The sequence below is a fragment of the Plectropomus leopardus genome, chromosome 15, assembly GCF_008729295.1.
Source record: "Plectropomus leopardus isolate mb chromosome 15, YSFRI_Pleo_2.0, whole genome shotgun sequence".
NCBI lineage: Eukaryota > Metazoa > Chordata > Actinopteri > Perciformes > Serranidae > Plectropomus > Plectropomus leopardus.
Genome location: NC_056477.1, coordinates 1,589,016 through 1,607,576, shown reverse-complemented (window position 1 = coordinate 1,607,576; position 18,561 = coordinate 1,589,016). Strand labels below are relative to the sequence as shown.

The 18,561-nt window shown below is 38.0% G+C and overlaps 1 protein-coding gene across 1 annotated transcript in view; it reads right to left on the bottom strand.

Moving 5' to 3' along the window:
- LOC121954820 (attractin-like protein 1) overlaps positions 1-18,561 on the bottom strand; it is a 267,997-nt gene that overhangs the window by 133,013 nt on the left and 116,423 nt on the right. Inside the window, 3 exon segments of the mRNA XM_042502528.1 lie at positions 8,122-8,279; positions 11,633-11,711; positions 12,450-12,544. Of these exon segments, the coding sequence (XP_042358462.1) occupies positions 8,122-8,279; positions 11,633-11,711; positions 12,450-12,544 (332 nt within the window).

Here is an 18,561-nt window from a genome sequence, read left to right as displayed (position 1 = left end):
CAGAGCCGCTCCACTCGTCACTCATTAGCTGGATTTTCATTGTGTTTCATTTCTGCTCACTGTTGAATGTTAAAGTCTGTCAGTCGCAATCAGAGACTAACTGCAGTCAGGTGACGGAGTTAAAACTGAAAATAATTACCTGTAAATGTCTTTTTAAATGACATCAAAGTGTGAATAACATCTTGATGCAGTATATTACTGGATCGTATCACATAATTATATTACTTCGTAAGTGTGTAAATGAGAAATTATGTAATAAATCCATTTAAGATTTATGTAACCGGGTAACCATAGTACTTTTTTCTTTACCTTCACGTCACTTATTATTACTACAGTAGTACTTAAACCTTTGAAACATGAGCAAATTGGTTGGATTTCTTTTAAAAAAAAATAAATAAATAACATGGGGAGAAGCAATAAGCAACTTAGCAAGACATGGTCAAAAAATTAGCCAAAAAAAGTTTAAAAAATACAATAAAATAGCCTAAAAAATGCATTAAAAGAAAAAGTGCTGAAAATAAAAATTAATAATTTTTTATTAAAAATTTCGATTTTTCTTTTCTGTAACGTAATTTTTAATAAATATAATTACAAGTATAGTTCTTCAAACATTTTTCACTTTTTCGTCCCATCTTTTTCAAAACAAATTTTCAGGTAATTTACTTGTCACCTTTTACTAATTTTTTTTTTTGCAATTCGTGGGAAATTTCCTGCCAACTTGGTCATTTCTGTTTCCTCCATGCTTTAGAGAGAAACTACACCCATCTGTTCAGGTTTCAAAGAGTTAAATAGCTTGTAACAGTCATCTGAACACGGCACAAGAAAAGTATTTGATGAGTTTGAATGATAACAGGCTTAAAATAAACCTAAATTAAGATGAATAGTTCTATTTTCAAGTATATTTTCAGTTTTCAAGATTATTTTAAGTAAAATCAATCTGTCAGATTTTAAAATGTTCCTGTGAAAACAGAAGCGTATTTTGAAGAGACAAAATTAATGCAATAAGAGTAAATCTACAAGCCGTCCTAGACCGTCCAAAACAGACGCAGGTGGTACGTCGCATGTGGTATTTAGACGTGTAAGTCCACTGATAAAGTATTCGACAAGCTGGGATGAGAGCCTGTTGGCAGATCACAAGAACTCCAATCCTGCACACTGATTTCAGCCCCAGATTTCACTGTAATAAATACTCGCCTGACCCTAAAAGACCCTAAAACAGATCCGGTATTGATCCAAACGCTATCGGCCTAATTTGTCCTCATGTTGCTGATGACTGCTGTTGACTTCCTGTCTGGTTAAATGGGCACTCAGCCTTCCCGCTTCTCTGTCATCGTATGTAACATGATACTGCCTCAATTAGATGCATCAGATAGACTCTGATCATCCTCTGAGTGTGTGTGTGTGTGTGTGTGTGAGTGAGTGTGCTGGTCAAACAGTAACCCTTTAAAACGTGGGCAAATGGGCCTGATGTCTTTCAAAAACATGACCCCAAAAGCAGCAAGAAATTAGATAAAATGGTACAAAAATATTACCTAAAAATTAGAAAAAAAACAAGGTTATAAAATTATAATAATTCTGTAATATAATTGAAACTGTGTGATTAATTATGATAATCTAATTTGGAATATCACATGAAAATTAGCGACAAAAAAACAAGGAAAATAGCTACTAAAAAAAATTAAAAAATTTGTAAGATAATTTATAATATCTAATTAATTATGATCATTTAATTAAGAATATTAACTGAAAATTAGCAACAAAAAAATCAGAAAAGAGGTACTTAAAAATCATAATAATTCAGTAAAATAATTTAAAATGTTCAATTAATTATGATAATTTCAAACATAGTTTTTAAAACATAATTTTTTCCCTAGCTTTTTAAGAAAGGTTTTTTCATTTCTTGCAATTTGTGGGACATCTCTTGCTTATGTTTTTGAAAGAAATCAAACCAATAATCTCAGGTCTTAACGGTTTAAATATTTGTGAAAGTCGAGTGAAAGAAAAGTGATGTCGATAAGGGTTTTAAAGGGTTAACCATTTCAACTTCTATTTTAATCCAATAACAGACACTTTGTCAGTGACATGATGACAGAGGCTGTTTGTGTGTGTGTGTGTGTGTGTGTGTGTGTGTGTGTGTGTGTGTGTGTGTGTCAGATATCTGATTAGGAGAGGCATCCTCTTTAATGACTGCAGGCTCGGAGGATAATAAGTGACTGAGCGGCAAATCAAATCAACCGACCAATCACGGCAGCCCCGAGTTCGCCTGCAACAGAACGGCTGCTCACCTCTGACAGAAGGCTTTTAATCAGCTGGCCTATAGGCTGTGATGCATGCTGGGACGCAGAGAGAGAGGCAGAGGATGATGAAGACTCGAGACGAATCGTGTTGTTCGGCGAAAATGAAAAGCGAAGAATTATTGGTTTGATTTCTTGAGAAAAGATGAGGATGAAAGCAAAGGGCAAGAAATACAGATAATAAAGGAAGAAAAAGGTGAGAAGAAAATGACCTGAAAATGAGCTCGGAGGGATTATCAGATGTTTTTAAAAATTTGGGGAAAATGTCCAGAAAATTATATTAATAAATTTTACGTTTAGAATTTTGTTGTTTTTTTTATTAGATTTTTGTTTTGTTGTTTGTATTTTTTGCATTTTCTTAAAGTCATTTTCTTGTTGTTTTTTTTTTACTTTTATTCTTTGTTGCTTATTTTCAGATAATTTTCTTTTAACTTTTCACCAATTTCTGCTTATTTTTTGTGGCCATTTCATTTCTTGTTTTGTTATTTCTTGTTCTTCACATTTTACAGTGTGTGTTTTGTCTCTTGCTGTCAGTTTGAATTTAGTGTCTCTGAAACATAAAGAGCAGAAACAAAGGGCTGCTCGTCGCTGTTATTACAGTCCTTTCTTGTTGAGATAAAATTTTCTGCTAAATTACAAACAGAGATGTTCAAATTAGAAACAGTCACGGGCTCGAGTCATACAATTTCTGGCTAAGTTAACAGTTAGTTCCTCCAAAACAGGAAGATGAAGAGAGAAACTGGGTCATGTTCCCATAATGTTTGTGGGCTCGATCAATAAAACATGACTTTTTGATTAGAAAGGGATCCAGGCCAGTCCTAGTTTGTGGAAAAATGGTGTCAAAATTAACAAAGTTACAGTGATGATCTGTATTTTGTCTGTCATATATCTCGCAACTGTGCTAATTTTGATATTTCTATTCCAATATAATAATAATAATAATTACCTGTATACCCCTGACACTCTGCCTGGTGGACCCCGAACATTTTGTAATTCTCTATAAAAAAAGCTATTAACACAGTTGTTTTTGTACCTTTAGTATACATAAGGTGCCAGAGTGCATGAAATAACCTCAAAATAGTCCTTGTTGTCCTAAAATCCTAGACACGTCCTAAAATCACAAATGTTTTGAAATGCTAGAAAAGCCCAAAACTCCTTGCAAGTATTTAACTATATTGTGCGCCTTTTTATCATAATGGTGCTTGTCTTGACCTTTGTACATACAAATGTACACAGTATACAGTATAAATGTGGATTAATGTACACTGAACCTTTGACCCCAAAAGTCCAAAAAACATCCTAAAATCCTTGAAAAGTCATGATTTCTTAGAAATGTCCCAAAATCTGAGAAACATCCAAAATCCTAGAAATGTCCTAAAATCACAGAAATGTCCAAAAAATCTTAGAAATGTCCTAAAATCACAGAAATGTCCAAAAAAATCCTAGAAATGTCCTAAAATCACAGAAATGTCCAAAAAATCTTAGAAATGTCCTAAAATCACAGAAATGTCCAAAAAAATCCTAGAAATGTCCTAAAATCACAGAAATGTCCAAAAAATCTTAGAAATGTCCTAAAATCACAGAAATGTCCAAAAAAATCCTAGAAATGTCCTAAAATCACAGAAATGTCCAAAAAATCTTAGAAATGTCCTAAAATCACAGAAATGTCCAAAAAAAATCCTAGAAATGTCCTAAAATCACAGAAATGTCCAAAAAAAAAAAAAAACTAAAGTCCTGGAAACATTTCTTGCTCCTGGGACTGGCCCCTGGCCCTCTGCCAAATTACAGAAGTGGCCCCCAAGAGAAGGTTAAATATCTCTGCCTTCACAAATGAACTATGATTAACAGATCTTTAAATTTAGTTAAAGTACGGAGTACAGGACATAAAATACAGACATACTGGTCCTAAAATCAATTATTTTGCGATGGATTTGAAATGAACAGCTTCCAGCATCCTGAATAACGTCTGTATTGATGCTGTTACTCTGCCCGACATACATTTAAACCAGAAATGTCGTGGTAAACGTTGTGGTAAACGTTGTGGTAAACGTTGTGGTAAACGTTGTGGTAAACGTTGTGGTAAACGTTGTGGTAAACGTTGTGGTAAACGTTGTGTCGCTGAGCGCAGGAGCGAGAGGACGGAGGTGCAAGGTCAGCGTGACAGAACCGATCAAAATCTGTTCCAGCAGAGCGACCGATTCCAACACCTCGCTCTGCATCACAACCAGCCCCGACCGCCGGCTGACGTCAGGACGCCGGCGGGGAAACACTCAGCGCTCACATCAGCGCAGAAACTCTAAGAGTGTGTTTTCATGGATTTCTACCTTTATGAGGACTCAATTCAGTTTTCCTGCTAGTGAGGAGGTTTGTTTTCCAGCTTTTCTCCCAATGAGGCGTGTTGTGTGTAAAGTCTGAGCGTTGTCTTTTTGTTTTATTTCACAGAAACGTTTTCTGGAAAACCGCTTTCCAAAATATATTAGTGATCTGGGCCAAACAGGCTCTTGCACCGTATGTGTTTTCTGTACACAGTCTTTGAAACAGACTTTGAGAATCAGTGTGCATTTATCATAAGTGTCTATACCCTAAAAGTAGCCGTTTCGGTGTCCAGATTCATGTTTTTGTCTGACAAATGATTCATCAAAACTGGCTCTAACACTAAAACTATCAAAACATTTAATTTGTTCTTTCCACAACGTTTCACATCACTCAAATAAGCATTTTCTAAGTAACTTTGTTTAGGGTTAAAACCTGAGCCAACAACACATCAGCAGGAAACCAGGAGGGAAAAGTACTTGAAAATAAGTAATAATAAAAATTATTATTTACATTATTAATATTATAAAATATCATATAATAAAGTTAAAAAAAAAAAAAAAAAGACAACCAAGAAAATGACCCACAGTCTTTTTGGGGGAAAAAAAAACCCAAACAAAACAAAAAACGCTTTTTTTTCTTCTGTAACATAATTTTGGTCATAATAATTATACTTGCCGTTTTCTGGACATTTTTCCCTTTAATTTTTTAATTTGCAATCTTTTTTAAACTTATTTTCAGGTAATTTCCTTGTCACCTTATTTGCACATTCATTTCCAGGTTGCTATTGCAAAGAAATAGAATCCATTTTGCTCAGGTTTCAAGGTTTAGATAGCTCGTGAAAGGTTGAAGTAACAAAAATTTATGATAACGGTTCGAGAAAGGGAATCTGGGATCACATCGGCTGGAGATAAAGCCTCTGTGAGCAAAAACAAACCCTTTAATGGTGAAAAAAACGGTAGAAACATAGACGTTGTTTGTGCAGTCTGACCTGGAGAGGAACTTTAAATCATCTGAAATCATCAGTAATAAATCTATAAATCTTTCTGGACATCTGGCCAGTATTTGTCCAGATGTGCTGCTGTTTGCTGTTTGGTCTCTTCCTCCCTCTTTGTCCTTCACGTTCGTACGTCAGCGTTCGTGTGGAGGCTATTTTGTGTGCACCTGTGTGTGTGTGTGTGTGTGCGTGCGCAGCTCCATTAGATCAAACGATATCAGAGAGGGTCGTTACCAATTCTCAGGACAATTTCTCATCCTCGCCGCGTTCTGGCGTCGGAAGCCACCAAGGTCACCGGACCGGACGCCGGGCGCTTCTCATGTTACACACGAGCAGGTCTGACGCGGCGGCGAGATAGGCCTCATCATGGTAATTATCATATCACCTTTCAACCGGCAGATATATGGAGCTCTGATAATGTAGCATTAATGGGAAATGCATATGAGGGGAGCGATCGATGGACAAATGACCCGTAACGAGGAGCAGGACACTCGGCAATAAACGCCAACATTTATACTCACAGAATCACCGCCATGCTGCAAGATGGTTAGGATTACATTTCCAAATTAGTTTTCATGTGCTGAGATTTAATACGTTATGTTTTTGGTTTAAAAAAAAAAACATATCAAGTAGAAAAAAGTAAATGTGGCACATTTCACCAAGTGAACGGCTGCTTACAGGTTAATATTTTAGCAGCATCAGACTGAACTGGTCAAGGTTTTATTTTTTTGCTACATAAAAAACATGAATAAATAATAAGAATGAAATAAAAAATTGCAGATAGTAACCAGCTGAAACTGGTTTATTCACTGGATTCAGCATTGCCAAAATAAAAGTGCCCTCCCCCGCTTTAAGATGGCCTTGTAGTTATGTTTTTTTGTTTGTTTGTTTATTTTTCACTTTGTTGTTTCTTCTGCACATTTTGAAAAACACTATACCTTTTCAAGTTGTTGGTTTTTTTTTTTTTAATACAATGCATCTGATTTCTTTCAGGAACAATAAAAAGGCAGCAATGTACAACTTTGTAAGACATGACCCAAAAAAAAACAGCAAGAGGTTAGCAAATCTTACATAGAAATTTTGGGAAAATTAGCAAAAAAGTAAAAAAAAAAAATAAATAGATAAAATGACATAAAAAATAGTAAAATAATAAATAAATATATATATATATTTGTGACATAAATTTTAAATATATAGATTTGATTTTTTTTTTTACATTTTTGAAATATTTTAACACTATTTTTTTTCTCATAACTTTATTCATTTCTTGATGATTTTTTGGGTCATTTCTTGCAAATACGCACATTATATTTTTACAGTTGAAACATGTGTAAAAGGCGTCTAAATGCAGCACAAGAAAACTGATGTTGATCCAGATTTTAAAGAGTTAAATATTATTCATAAATCAAACTGTTCAAAATCACAGATGGGGTCATTACATGTCTCCAGGAGTGTTTCAAATCTGTTTCACTTTTATCTGAATGTAACTGAGCAGCTACTGTAGTCCCTCCCCTTTATCATCCCCATCATCTCTCCATTCATCAGTCCATCCATCCTCTGCTTTATGTCTCTATCTGTCTCCACACCTGCTGTCCTTCTCCCTCAATCTGTCACTAAAGCATTCTCCACGTCCTCATCGCTGGATATTTTGACCGTACGATCGTCTCAGCATCAGTTAACCAGCCAGCCCGTCTTTAACTCTCCCTTAATTTCTCCATTCTGTCACTTCTTGACTCCATCCGTCAGCACGCGCCCCGCTCCCCGCACGACAGTCATCTTAAAATATCTCCGCTAAAAGTCGACTTCAATTTAATGGATCATAAGGCTGTGGCGTGAATATTCAGTGTGTGCGGCCGCCGCCTGGAGATTTAATCCGGTGCTGCATAATTGATGGAGAGACATTGGGAAACTCACAGATCATTAAATGTGATAGCAGATTTGCCAAACACTTTTCAGAATAGTTTATGCTCAGCGTCCTGTCAGGGCGATATGTTTTGCAGGAAGACAGCTGGAGATGATGGTGATGTTTTACCTTCTCATCCAAACACCTAAAACTGACTCGCTTAAGCAGAGGACTCGATACATTGCCGGTAAGTCCCTGGATTTTTTTTTTTTTTTTTTTCAGTTTTAGCAAATTATAACACATCGACCTTTAAGGAAACACTTCACCCCAAAATGTAAATTCAGTCATTATCTGCTCACCCTCATGCTGATGGAAAGTCGGGTGAAGTTTTTGACCCACCAAAACCCTTATTTTTTTAATGAGTTGATACTAACAGCACTTATCACTTTGTGGTTTTATTATGAACCTAAGTGTGTTTTTAGTTTGTTCTGATTATTCTAGCAATTATTTTTACTTGAGGACTTCCATAATTCTATTTTTAATTATTTATATAAATTTTTTTTATATATTTTTTAATATTTTTAATTTATATTTATCTTTTATATATATATATATATATATATTCTTCTTATATATAAGAAAATAAAAAATCCCTCCCTCCCCGAGCCCCTCACCTGGATCTTGATTGGCCAGCTGAAGTTGGACACGTAGACGTAGAAGGTGATGTTGTGGTGGAGTCTGAAGTTGAACTTTTCACAGGAGAAACTGTCCCGGTGCTCCTTGATGTTGGTCTTCGCTATGATCGGCATCTCTTCCCCCGAGATGGTGCCAGCTGTGAACAACAAGGAGCAGTTTGTGAAAAATACAACACAGCAAAGTTTAAAAATGAATTAAAATGCAATAAAATAATCAAGCACAGACATATTTTGCCATTTGAGCTTGTCAGAAAGGTTCAGCGTCTGTGTGGACAGTTTATACCCAGTCTTTAGTTTAGTTTAGTTGAGTTGAGTTTTACTCAATTAAAAACTGCATAAAATCCAGATGAATAAAAAAAGTGTCACAAAAATGAAGAAAAAAACAAATAAATAAACAAAAATCCGCACATTCACATTTTTCAGAAAAATGCAACAAAAGATAAATGACAACACAGAACAGAAAACGTAACCAGCCTGTAAACATTCAACCAATAAAAACAAAGAATTACAAAGAACACAATACAAAGTTTAAAGGAAAAAAATAATTAAAATATATATATGTATAATGAAATCTAAGTAATTAATACCCTGCCTGAGATGAATGCTTATGTCAGATGCTCCCTGTAATTATCAGACATTTGTGGCCATTTTCAGGCTGTTATTCTCTGTCTGATTCTGTTTAGCCAAAAACACATCTTCCCGTCTGTTTATTGATTTTTATTCAAACTAAATTTCTAGAAATGTTACTATATTGAACACTGAGAGAAAAATCTATGGTTTACAACAACAGAAGGTGCAGTTCAGGTGGGACTTGGAAGATTTAAACTGGGATTAGGATAAATCTCTTGAAAATCTCTCACTCTGCTCTCAGCTTGTTAAGGCAACAACAGAGAAGGAAAGAAAACAACTTTGCAGTTTGAAACTCTGCAGCGTCAAACACAGCGAAAACCAGCCGAGCTGCTTCCACTCTGAGCGTCCTTGTAAAGATATTTTTACACAGAAAATGGTAAGTGAGCAGGTTGAGTGAAAACAGTGGCGTTTCGAAAATGTCACAGTGTGCCTTTTATCTCACGCAGGCAAATTATTTTGGTGACACCTCGCAGTAATTCATTGCGAGCTTGTAAATTCCTCTCAGCGCTCAAGTGGTCTGATTTCAGTCTCCTTCAGAGCACTATCAGCACTTCTGTGTTAATGGCCGACTTTTTCAGACATTGTGAATAAAATATTCCACCTCCTGCTTTATCAGGGCCATTAAACACTCTGTAATAGTGTGCACACAATCTCACACACACACACTCACATGCACGCACACACAAGGCCCACAGTCCCAAACTGAGGAGGCTCCGGGCCCCAAGACACCGAGTGGTGAAAGCAGAGTGCTTTTATCTTAATTGAAATCAGGAGGGAAAATGTATAAAACAGCCTAATGCCAAAATTCAAAATAGCTTCTGATGTGTTTTGTCAGGAGGGGGAATCCCCGGGAGGCGAGCAGGAAGTGGATCTGACCATTTTACTTGAGGACACTTGGCCACCAAAGAAAGATACCGACAGTGGGATATCTTCGCAGGCCGAGCGCTAAACGACAGAGATTTGGAAACAATCAACGGCTGTATCAAAAGCAAATTACATTTCATATATTACAGCTCACTCTCAGTATCATTAGACAGCAGTGAGACATCAGGAAATGTCCAATTAATATCATGAATGGTTTGGTTTGAAAACATTGCTTTTAGCTGTTTTTTGTAGTTATTTGTTTTTTATTACAGCTTCTGGAAACGTGGCTTTGAATAGTAAGAATGCACAAAATATGTCAAAGTTGAGCATCTCATTAAGTGTCTACAAGAATCTGAGTGAAAACAAATGCACCCAACTGTTAGAAAACCGAGCTCAAAAAACCTTACTTTGAGGAAACCAGAATTTCTCCATGCTGTGTTGGCGAGGCAGATCACGTTTCGATTGACACCTCCTTGGACCCTAAATTTGTCTCTCGTCTCCACGACGACAGCCATGGAGCAAAGCAGAGGCGGCGTGGAGCAGCTCTATCTGTTCCTCTGACTCTGGCTGTATTCCTAAATCCAATCTGACGCTCTACACTTAAATGAGAAAGCTGTTGTTCGAAGCCTCAGAGATTAACGGTTAACCTCATTAGTGTTCAAAAGACGAGTTAAAGGACTCTATCTGTGCATCAAAAATGAATAATAACTCTACATTTTGACTGCTGGTCAGAAAGTGAAAGGTGCAACTGTGACTCTGGAAAACTGTTGTGGGCTTTTTAATGACATTTGAGCTAATCAACTGATTGTTAAGCAAGAAAAAAGTACAAATTAATCAGTAAAAGAAAATGATACACTCACTGCAGTCCTAAAGTCTCTTAAACAGAGATTATAACTGTAGCTGCTGCGGAGCATTTTTAGCAGAAAGCAGCAGACAAACTGGAAATGAGGGGAATTATGTATCACAACCTCAGACATTTGGGGCGAGTCACTATCCCAGTGAGCTACACGGCCAGAGAGAAACCAGAGATGGCTTCACACTATGACTGAGCCGACCACCAGGGGGCATGATATCAGCTGTCTGCGCATGGAAGCCAGATTTCAAAATTCACTTAGATGTTCATCATTTCTTTTTACAAGGATTGATTAGCTTCATATGTTAAAGAAAACCTGATGTTTAAAGATGAAATTATCCCCACAGACTGCAACAGTTTACACGAGGTCAGAATTCAAAATGCTGTCAAAAAATCAGTTTTTGAGATAATATTCTGAAAGGTTACACACTTAATGTACCATGACAGCAGAATTGTGTCTTTTTTCATGAACCTTGAAGATTTATTTAGCAAGAACTTGCAAGTATATGTTTACAGCTCTGTTTACAGTAACATTTCTCTGCACTGTAGGCTCAGTTTTTGATAAATTGAAAATCTGTGAGGATTGTTTGTGTAGGTAGTCTGAAGACGCCCTGGAGCCAGTTTGGTGTCAACTGAGCAAATCATGTGGGAGGACATAGGGTTTAATTAGTTTTACAGATTTTGATAAAAACAGAGTCTAATTTGTACCACAGTGAAGTGTACAAAAGTTTCTTCATAATTGGGCCAACATTTTGGTTCAGAGCTGTAGCACGTACAAATGATTTGTTATGAACTGTCAAACTTTTTAGACAATTTAGACGGTTGCTGTTGCACCACGATGAGAACTACTGGCTTGTATTTGCAGCTCAGGAATACTGACACGGGACTGGATCTGTGTGCAAAGTTTGGTTTATTTTTATGAATGGGAAGTTGGATTTCCTCGAAATAATAATTAGAACATTGAGGAAAAACTTTGCTGTGCAGCAAAAAGTAAAAATCACGTTGGTTTATGTTAGTTTTGTAAGGCCTGTTACTTTTTTTATCTACTTCCCTGAGATAGTTGGTGAAACACAAAATGCCTAAAATAAAATCAACCAAAAACGATTTTTAAGACAACTATAAATACATGAACACGTTCTCTACCTGTTGAGCTCAAAGACCAAGTGATGTTGAGGTTGAAGTTGTTCGAGGCGTTGATGGACATGTCGAGGTTCTTGTTGGCCTGCAAGAAAAGAAAAAAAGAAACCCACGCAGTTACAGTCGGGTCACTGAGGCGGACGTAACACTTGTGGACAAACTGATTTTGATCTGAAGCAGATGGAAGTTGAACTTTGCTGGAAAAGAGTTAATTAAGTTTAAAGATGCATTCAAACACAAGCAAATTCTTGTTGCTTGGTTTATTTATTGACTGCTCTGCAGGTCACGTAGTTGTTGGACTTCTCTGCGGTTGTTTTGCTGACCTTTTGTACTTTTCTGTGCACATTCATGAAGTCCAACAGGAGAATTCTTTGCTAAAACATTTTTAACTTGAGCCTTTCCATCTTCGCCTCAACTTGTGTCACCTGGGGCAAATTTGAATCTATTGGCCTCTTTTTGTCTTGTTCCATTGATTTCGTCTGCAACGCTGCCTCAATATTCGAGTTGTATCTGAATGCACCTTCAGGCTCTGAGAGGGAAAAACAGGTCTGGTAACGCTCTAGAATTTAGATGTTTCTCACTGTTGACAGCAGGTCCCCGCATTCAGAGAATAAATGTTTTACAACTTTTTCTGAAAAGCAACTTTGTGGTGATCAGATTGTCTATCTGATAACCACAAAATAAAAAAAAAACTTGAAACTCTCCATCAATGGTAAGAGAGTGTTACAAAGATGGGTCACATTTATTTTGCCGGTTTACACACTAAAGGAGCAAAAGCCGGTGTATGAACCTCAGCCTGTGAGCCTTTGCGTGCATGTGTTACCTGCTCAGGTGTAGCCATGAAGTTGATGCTGGTGTAGTGGCGGTCATCCTCCTGAAGCAAGCTGAAGGTAAACTGGTAATCGATCAACAGGTTGTCTGAGCAGAAAGAGAGAGGTGGAAAAAAATAGACCAACTGATAAAACACCATGAAACACAGACATATTCATGACAGTAAAATAAATAAATAAATAAATAAATAATAACAACTATTATTATCATCATTATTATTATAGTTAATTATTATTACTATCGTCATCATAATCTCAACGTTTTTTTATATGCAAAAGTTCTAAAAATTAAAACCTAAATATATGTATATATATATATATATATATATATATATGTATATTTATAAATATAAAATGAAAAAAATTAAAATAAAATAAAATAAAAAATCATATATAGCACATTGATACCATGCAATTGCAACTTATTCATGAAAGTAAAAGCATGGGAGACACTAACCGTGAATCAATATTCAATTAGATTAATAACTACTGAAGTTGGTAAAAAAATATTTTGGATTGAAATAAATACACAAGCTGTACATACATATGTCTGATCACACACACACACAGATGTTTTATAAATACGAGCTCACAATGAGGATGCTATTTATTAAACAAGCACGCGGTCCGGTCGATGGAACGTGAGAGCGGGTCTATATGATCATGTTCTAACAGAGATTTAATCGTTTCTGAAAGCGGCTCCTGCTGAGCGTCTGCGAGCAGCTCTTTGTCAGAGAGACAATGGACCGACGTATAGAGGGGGAATCACAGCGATTCAACATCTGGACAGACAGCAGGAGCCACGCTGGGTCACCTTGTCTGCCTGATGGGGGAGGAGGAGGAGGAGGAGGAGGAGAGGAGGAGGAGAAGACCGAGGAGGAGAGAGAGACGATGGGATGAGGAGAGAAAGCAGCTCTGTGGCCATGAGAGGATAACAGGGTGAGAGGATATTTTTTAAGTTAATCAGCGTGACTGCTGAGTACTAACCCTTCAGGGTAATCCAGGTGTGTGTGTGTGTGTGTGTGTGTGAAGCATTCAAGGGCAGTTCAGGTTAAAACACACTGAGGCAGAAAAAAAACACACTCTGGGTTCTCTTTTCATACAGTTTTGGCCATCAATCTGACAAGTTATCATCAGCCCAGTCGCCAGAGGAAAATGATGGCGTTGTACATTTCTGCAAACGACAGATATGTTGGATTTATACGTTTCATACATATATCAACGTTTGTAAAGTCACGTAGTATATGAGGTCACCTTGTCATCAGGAGGTGGAGGGGATGGTGCATCAACTAGGTGAGATGCCTGCCGAGCTGCGGACCACTGCTCAGGACCAAATAACAACGAAAAGGGTTGAAAAAGGCTCATCACTGTGTTTCCAGCGGCGATAGGGCCATGTAAAAGTGACTGTTTTTTGCCAAGACGTTGCTGCGTTTCCTGCTGGGATTGTCTCACCAACTGTTGGTATTTTAAGCCAAAACATGACGTCCACAACCAAGTGGTTTTTGTGCCCAAAATTAATCACAGTGCTGTGTAAACGTAAAAGAATGTAAAGCTTTAACGAATCTGCTACATAATAATGTACAAATGTGTCAGGAGCCAGATTTCAAATCTAACCACTTTTAAGCTCATCCACACTGCGCTCTTCTCCAGTTACAGAGTTCACAAAGTCAGTGATTGCATCCCGTGCATCTTCTTTGTATGTGATTTTATTATTAATTAACACGACGAAATATCTCCGCTCGTTTGCGGTTTACTTTCTGCAGCACTTCACAACTACTTAAGTTGTTCTTGCGTTTTAATTCCGGTGCTCTGTCTTACAGTGGTTTTTGAGATATCTCTTTGTGACCTCTGTGTGTCTGCACACAGCCCTTCAGTCTCATATCCTTTAAAGGGAATTTGCAGGTGTTTATTTATGCTAATTAAGGACAACTGGCACTCGCTTTCAGTTTACGAGGAGATTCATCAATCTGAGAACACACGTACGAACAGTTCAAGAACACGTTGAGTTTTCCTAAGAACACTTGAGAACACTTAAAGAAGGAATTTGAGAAAAACTGCTGCTGATTGTTGTGATTTCTCAGTCTGCTATACATGAGTCTGTTAACAAACATCTGCTCTGAATTACAAATGAAAAGTAAAATGTTTTTAAAATTGCATTATTGTAGTTCTACAACTGTAGTGACAAAATTTTGTTTGACTGATACATGATGTGCATTTCCTAAGAAATTTTGGTGGGTGCCTGCTCCTGCGCTGACGACTAACTAAGTATTATTAGCAGTAACTATCAGACTATGTACATGTACACATTGACCAGATGTGGGAAAAGTATTACAATGTTGCTCAATGTTTAGAAAAAAAACCTACAATTGCTACAAATTGCTGATTTTGCACAATAAACTCTAAAGTCTGGTGAACGGTGTGGTCGATTTCCAGATCTCCATTTACTTTAAATGGGAAATTTGGCTCATTTATTTTGCGATTTTCATAAAAAATGCTCAGCGAATCTCTAAGAAAAGTCATCGTACGCCATCCCGCACATTTTGAAGATATATTTTTTGGGCTTTTTCAATATCTTTATTTGACAGGACAGGTATAGCGTGAAAAGGGGAAAGAGAGAAGGGGCGACATGCAGCAAAGGGCCAAAGAAGAACTTGAACCCGCAGCCGCTGCAGCGAGGACACAGCCTCTGCACATGGGGCGCCCGCTCTACCAGCTGAGCCACCAGGCGCCCCTCATCCCGCACATTTTGATGTATTTTATGTGCATGTGCTGTGAATGTTGCAGGAGGAGCAGCGTGCAAACGTTTTACAGAAGAAGAATAAAAATTAAATATAAAGAATAACAGAAGTGTGCACCTTGCATTGCAAGCACCTTAATAATGTCAGTACCGGTGGCGAAAGCAATCCGCTATATCCAGTCGATGCTTAACTGCCTGAATTCGGACTCTTTCCAGCTGCACAGACGAGCTGCTCAGCATTCAGCAGCAGAGGACTGTGGATGTTCTGGTCAGACACTCAGTCATGTCAGAAACGGTACGAATGCTCCTGAAAAGAACATCCAGTGCTGTTACAGGTAATCTGTTGCTGTCTGACAGAGCGGCGGCAGTCAGCGGGGACGCTGTGGCAGCTTTACAACTTAGAGAGCAGAAAAACTTTGTGTCACACACTGCAGAGAGCGAGATGTTTAGCTATCACCTTCCTTTCAGCTTTAAAATCCCGGGGCGTCACCAAGACGAAAGCAAATTATGTTTGACAAACACCCTTGTTTTGTTCAGCCTTCATGGCAAGTTAGCCCGAACAGCAGATATCATCAGATCAAAGACAATATTTTCCCCTAACATCTCTCTCTTCCTCCCTCCCTCGCAGGCAGACGTGCTCTGCTGCTGCTCAGTTGTTTATCCCATAAGGGTCGTCAGCTTCTCAGTATTTGGGTTTTTACACTTTGTATAAGGAACAGGGACTTCTGTGAGTGTGTGTGCATATTTGTGTGTTTGCATGCATGCGTTCGGTATGTTATACGTCTGTTTGCACATCTACCTGAGAGTGTTTACAGGTGAGTCGTTAACCAAACAAAATGAGATCGCAGCACTACAAACGCTCGCTTCAGTCCCGCTGCGTCTCCAATATGTTTGATTTCAAGGCTGTTAGGAACAAGAGCAGCAGCCAGGTTTAAAAGTTCATCTCAGCTCATTTCAAATTCCCATCTGAGAAATCTGACAGCAGTTTCACTTAGGCAAACTCAATTACACGCGCACATGCGAGGATCAGCGCTCGGGATGAATCGTATCAAGGTATCACTAAAGGTATTAAGGATCCCCAGAAGAACTGAAATAGAAATAGTCCATGTCAATTTCTCGGGTTCACAGATGGGTGATCTTATTACCATAATAGGTGAGCGGATTCAGCCCATATGAAACAAAACACTGATGATGGGGAGTGAGAAGGCAGAAGAGAAAGCCCTCACCCGAAACGAAATCTGATATTCCAGCAGTCTGCTCCGGAAAGAAAATCCAAAAAAAAGCGTGAACTCACCTACTGTACAATGTCAGTTTGTTCGCTGAGGTTTCATTTAATGCTTGTTAACAACTCATTATTTCCCATTTGCAACACAGGTGGAACGCAGGCTCGACATTACAGCGGCACCTCACCGAGAAAACAGGTTAGAAACAGAGAAATTAACACGCGGACGATTCACCATCAGGCCCAAACAGAGCTCAAGGTGACCTGAAAGTAATGTCTGCACGAGGTCATGTGACCCTGATTTACCAAAAACTCACCAGGCATGTTTAGATGGAGCCTAATATTCTGGTCAGAATAGGTTTTAACAGATTAATTTTTTGCAATAAATTCACGGCAATAAAGTCCTCTAAGAAATAACACAAATTAATGGCACGAAATTAGTTAGAATTACAAGAAAATTACCTAAAATTTGCAAAACAGAAAAAAAGTGAAAAACAACAAACAAAGTAAAAAGACGTGCTTAATTATTTTTTCTACAACATAATTTTAATTATGTAAATATTTATATTTTCTGGAATTTTTTTACTTTTTTAGAACTTTTTAAAATAATATCTCTCCCTCTTTTCTTTTTCTTGTCACCTTTTACTAATTTCTTGCAATTTGCACGACATGTCTTGCTCAGTTGCTTATTTTCCTTTTTTCCCCACCTTGCATATTTATGTGCATTTATTAGTGTATGCTATCATTTGATTCACAATCCAACAAAAATGGAAACAAAGAAACTTTAAACTTTAATACTTACTGACAACATATTGTAAATGATTACAAAATGTAGTAAATTTGAAGGGTATGAATTTGGGACACAGCCAATGTGTACATTTCCTCCCAAAATGTCACATGCTTTATTAATGTGTATAAAACTCTCACTGAAACTTAAACTGGTCTAAAATCAGTCAGAATATTTAATAGTCTGTCAGAGGGTAACTACTGGATTGCAGAAAAGGTTTTTGGCCTGATAGGACCAATTAATCCACGTTGGAAAGGCGTCCAGACAGACTGCCTGTCAGCAAATATTGAGGCGTCCTGGACTGATGCCAGATCCTGGTCTAATGAACGGCCCGAGGCCGGGAACGTTGTTGATTGCTGATCACTGCCATGCAGCCACTTTGAGGTCTGAACTGGCCCCAACATTCACGAGATTAAACTTTGTTTGTCTTTGATGTCATTTCAGCGCTATGAGAGAAAATCTAATCAGATCTAGGAGAAATTGGGGATATGATAAATCAGCCCTCTTTATTTCATTACGTCATTACTCAGTCTGATTTCGTGCTGCCCATCACTAATTGTCATCTTAATTGGGAATGTGAGGCTGTCAGTAAATATTGGAGCCACTGTTGTTCGGCCTGACTAAGCTTTCCGAGCGTCCCTGAGGACGGCGAGCGGCTCTGACTGCGGACTGACTGGTGTTTGCTGCTAATTCAACTGACTGCTGGTCCTTGCAGTGGACGTGGTGGGACACTCGGTGGCCGTCCCTAATTAGACGTCCCTTGTAGCTGACTGGGATGGAATATGACAGCGGTTCATTAAAGCATTGTCCCGGTGATGCCTGCTCATAAATGCGAGCCTGACTGGGGGCAAACTCATTAAATAGCAAAGTTGCTTTTCATCAATGGGCTGCTGGTTCAATATGACAGCGTTAACTGAACCAAAGCTTCGCTCTGTGCACTCGGGCCCCGAGTGAGATGAGGAAAACTGCAGTCAATAGCTGCACTCTCACATTTATCAGACTGATGAAAACATTTCATCATCATGAATTTATGAAAAAGGTCGCTGCAACCAACATGACTTCATTCTGTGTTTTCATTAAATTGCAGTATTTTACAATAAAGCTGACAGCAGTTGTCGTGTTGTTCTGTAAGTGAAATTCAGAGCAAATGAGCCGCCTGCACAAAGGAGGTAGTTGAGCTAGCTAACTCCATACACAGTGTTTAACAACGGCAACAGCGCTCGCAGAGTTAATATTGTTAACCGGAGGAGGAACTGGAGGGTGAGCGCTATGCTTCCGCAACGATGACTTCCAAAGATCACCGGTAATCACTGTTTGAGAAGAGAGCAAAGCAGCTATGAAGGCAGCCCTGCCCATTCT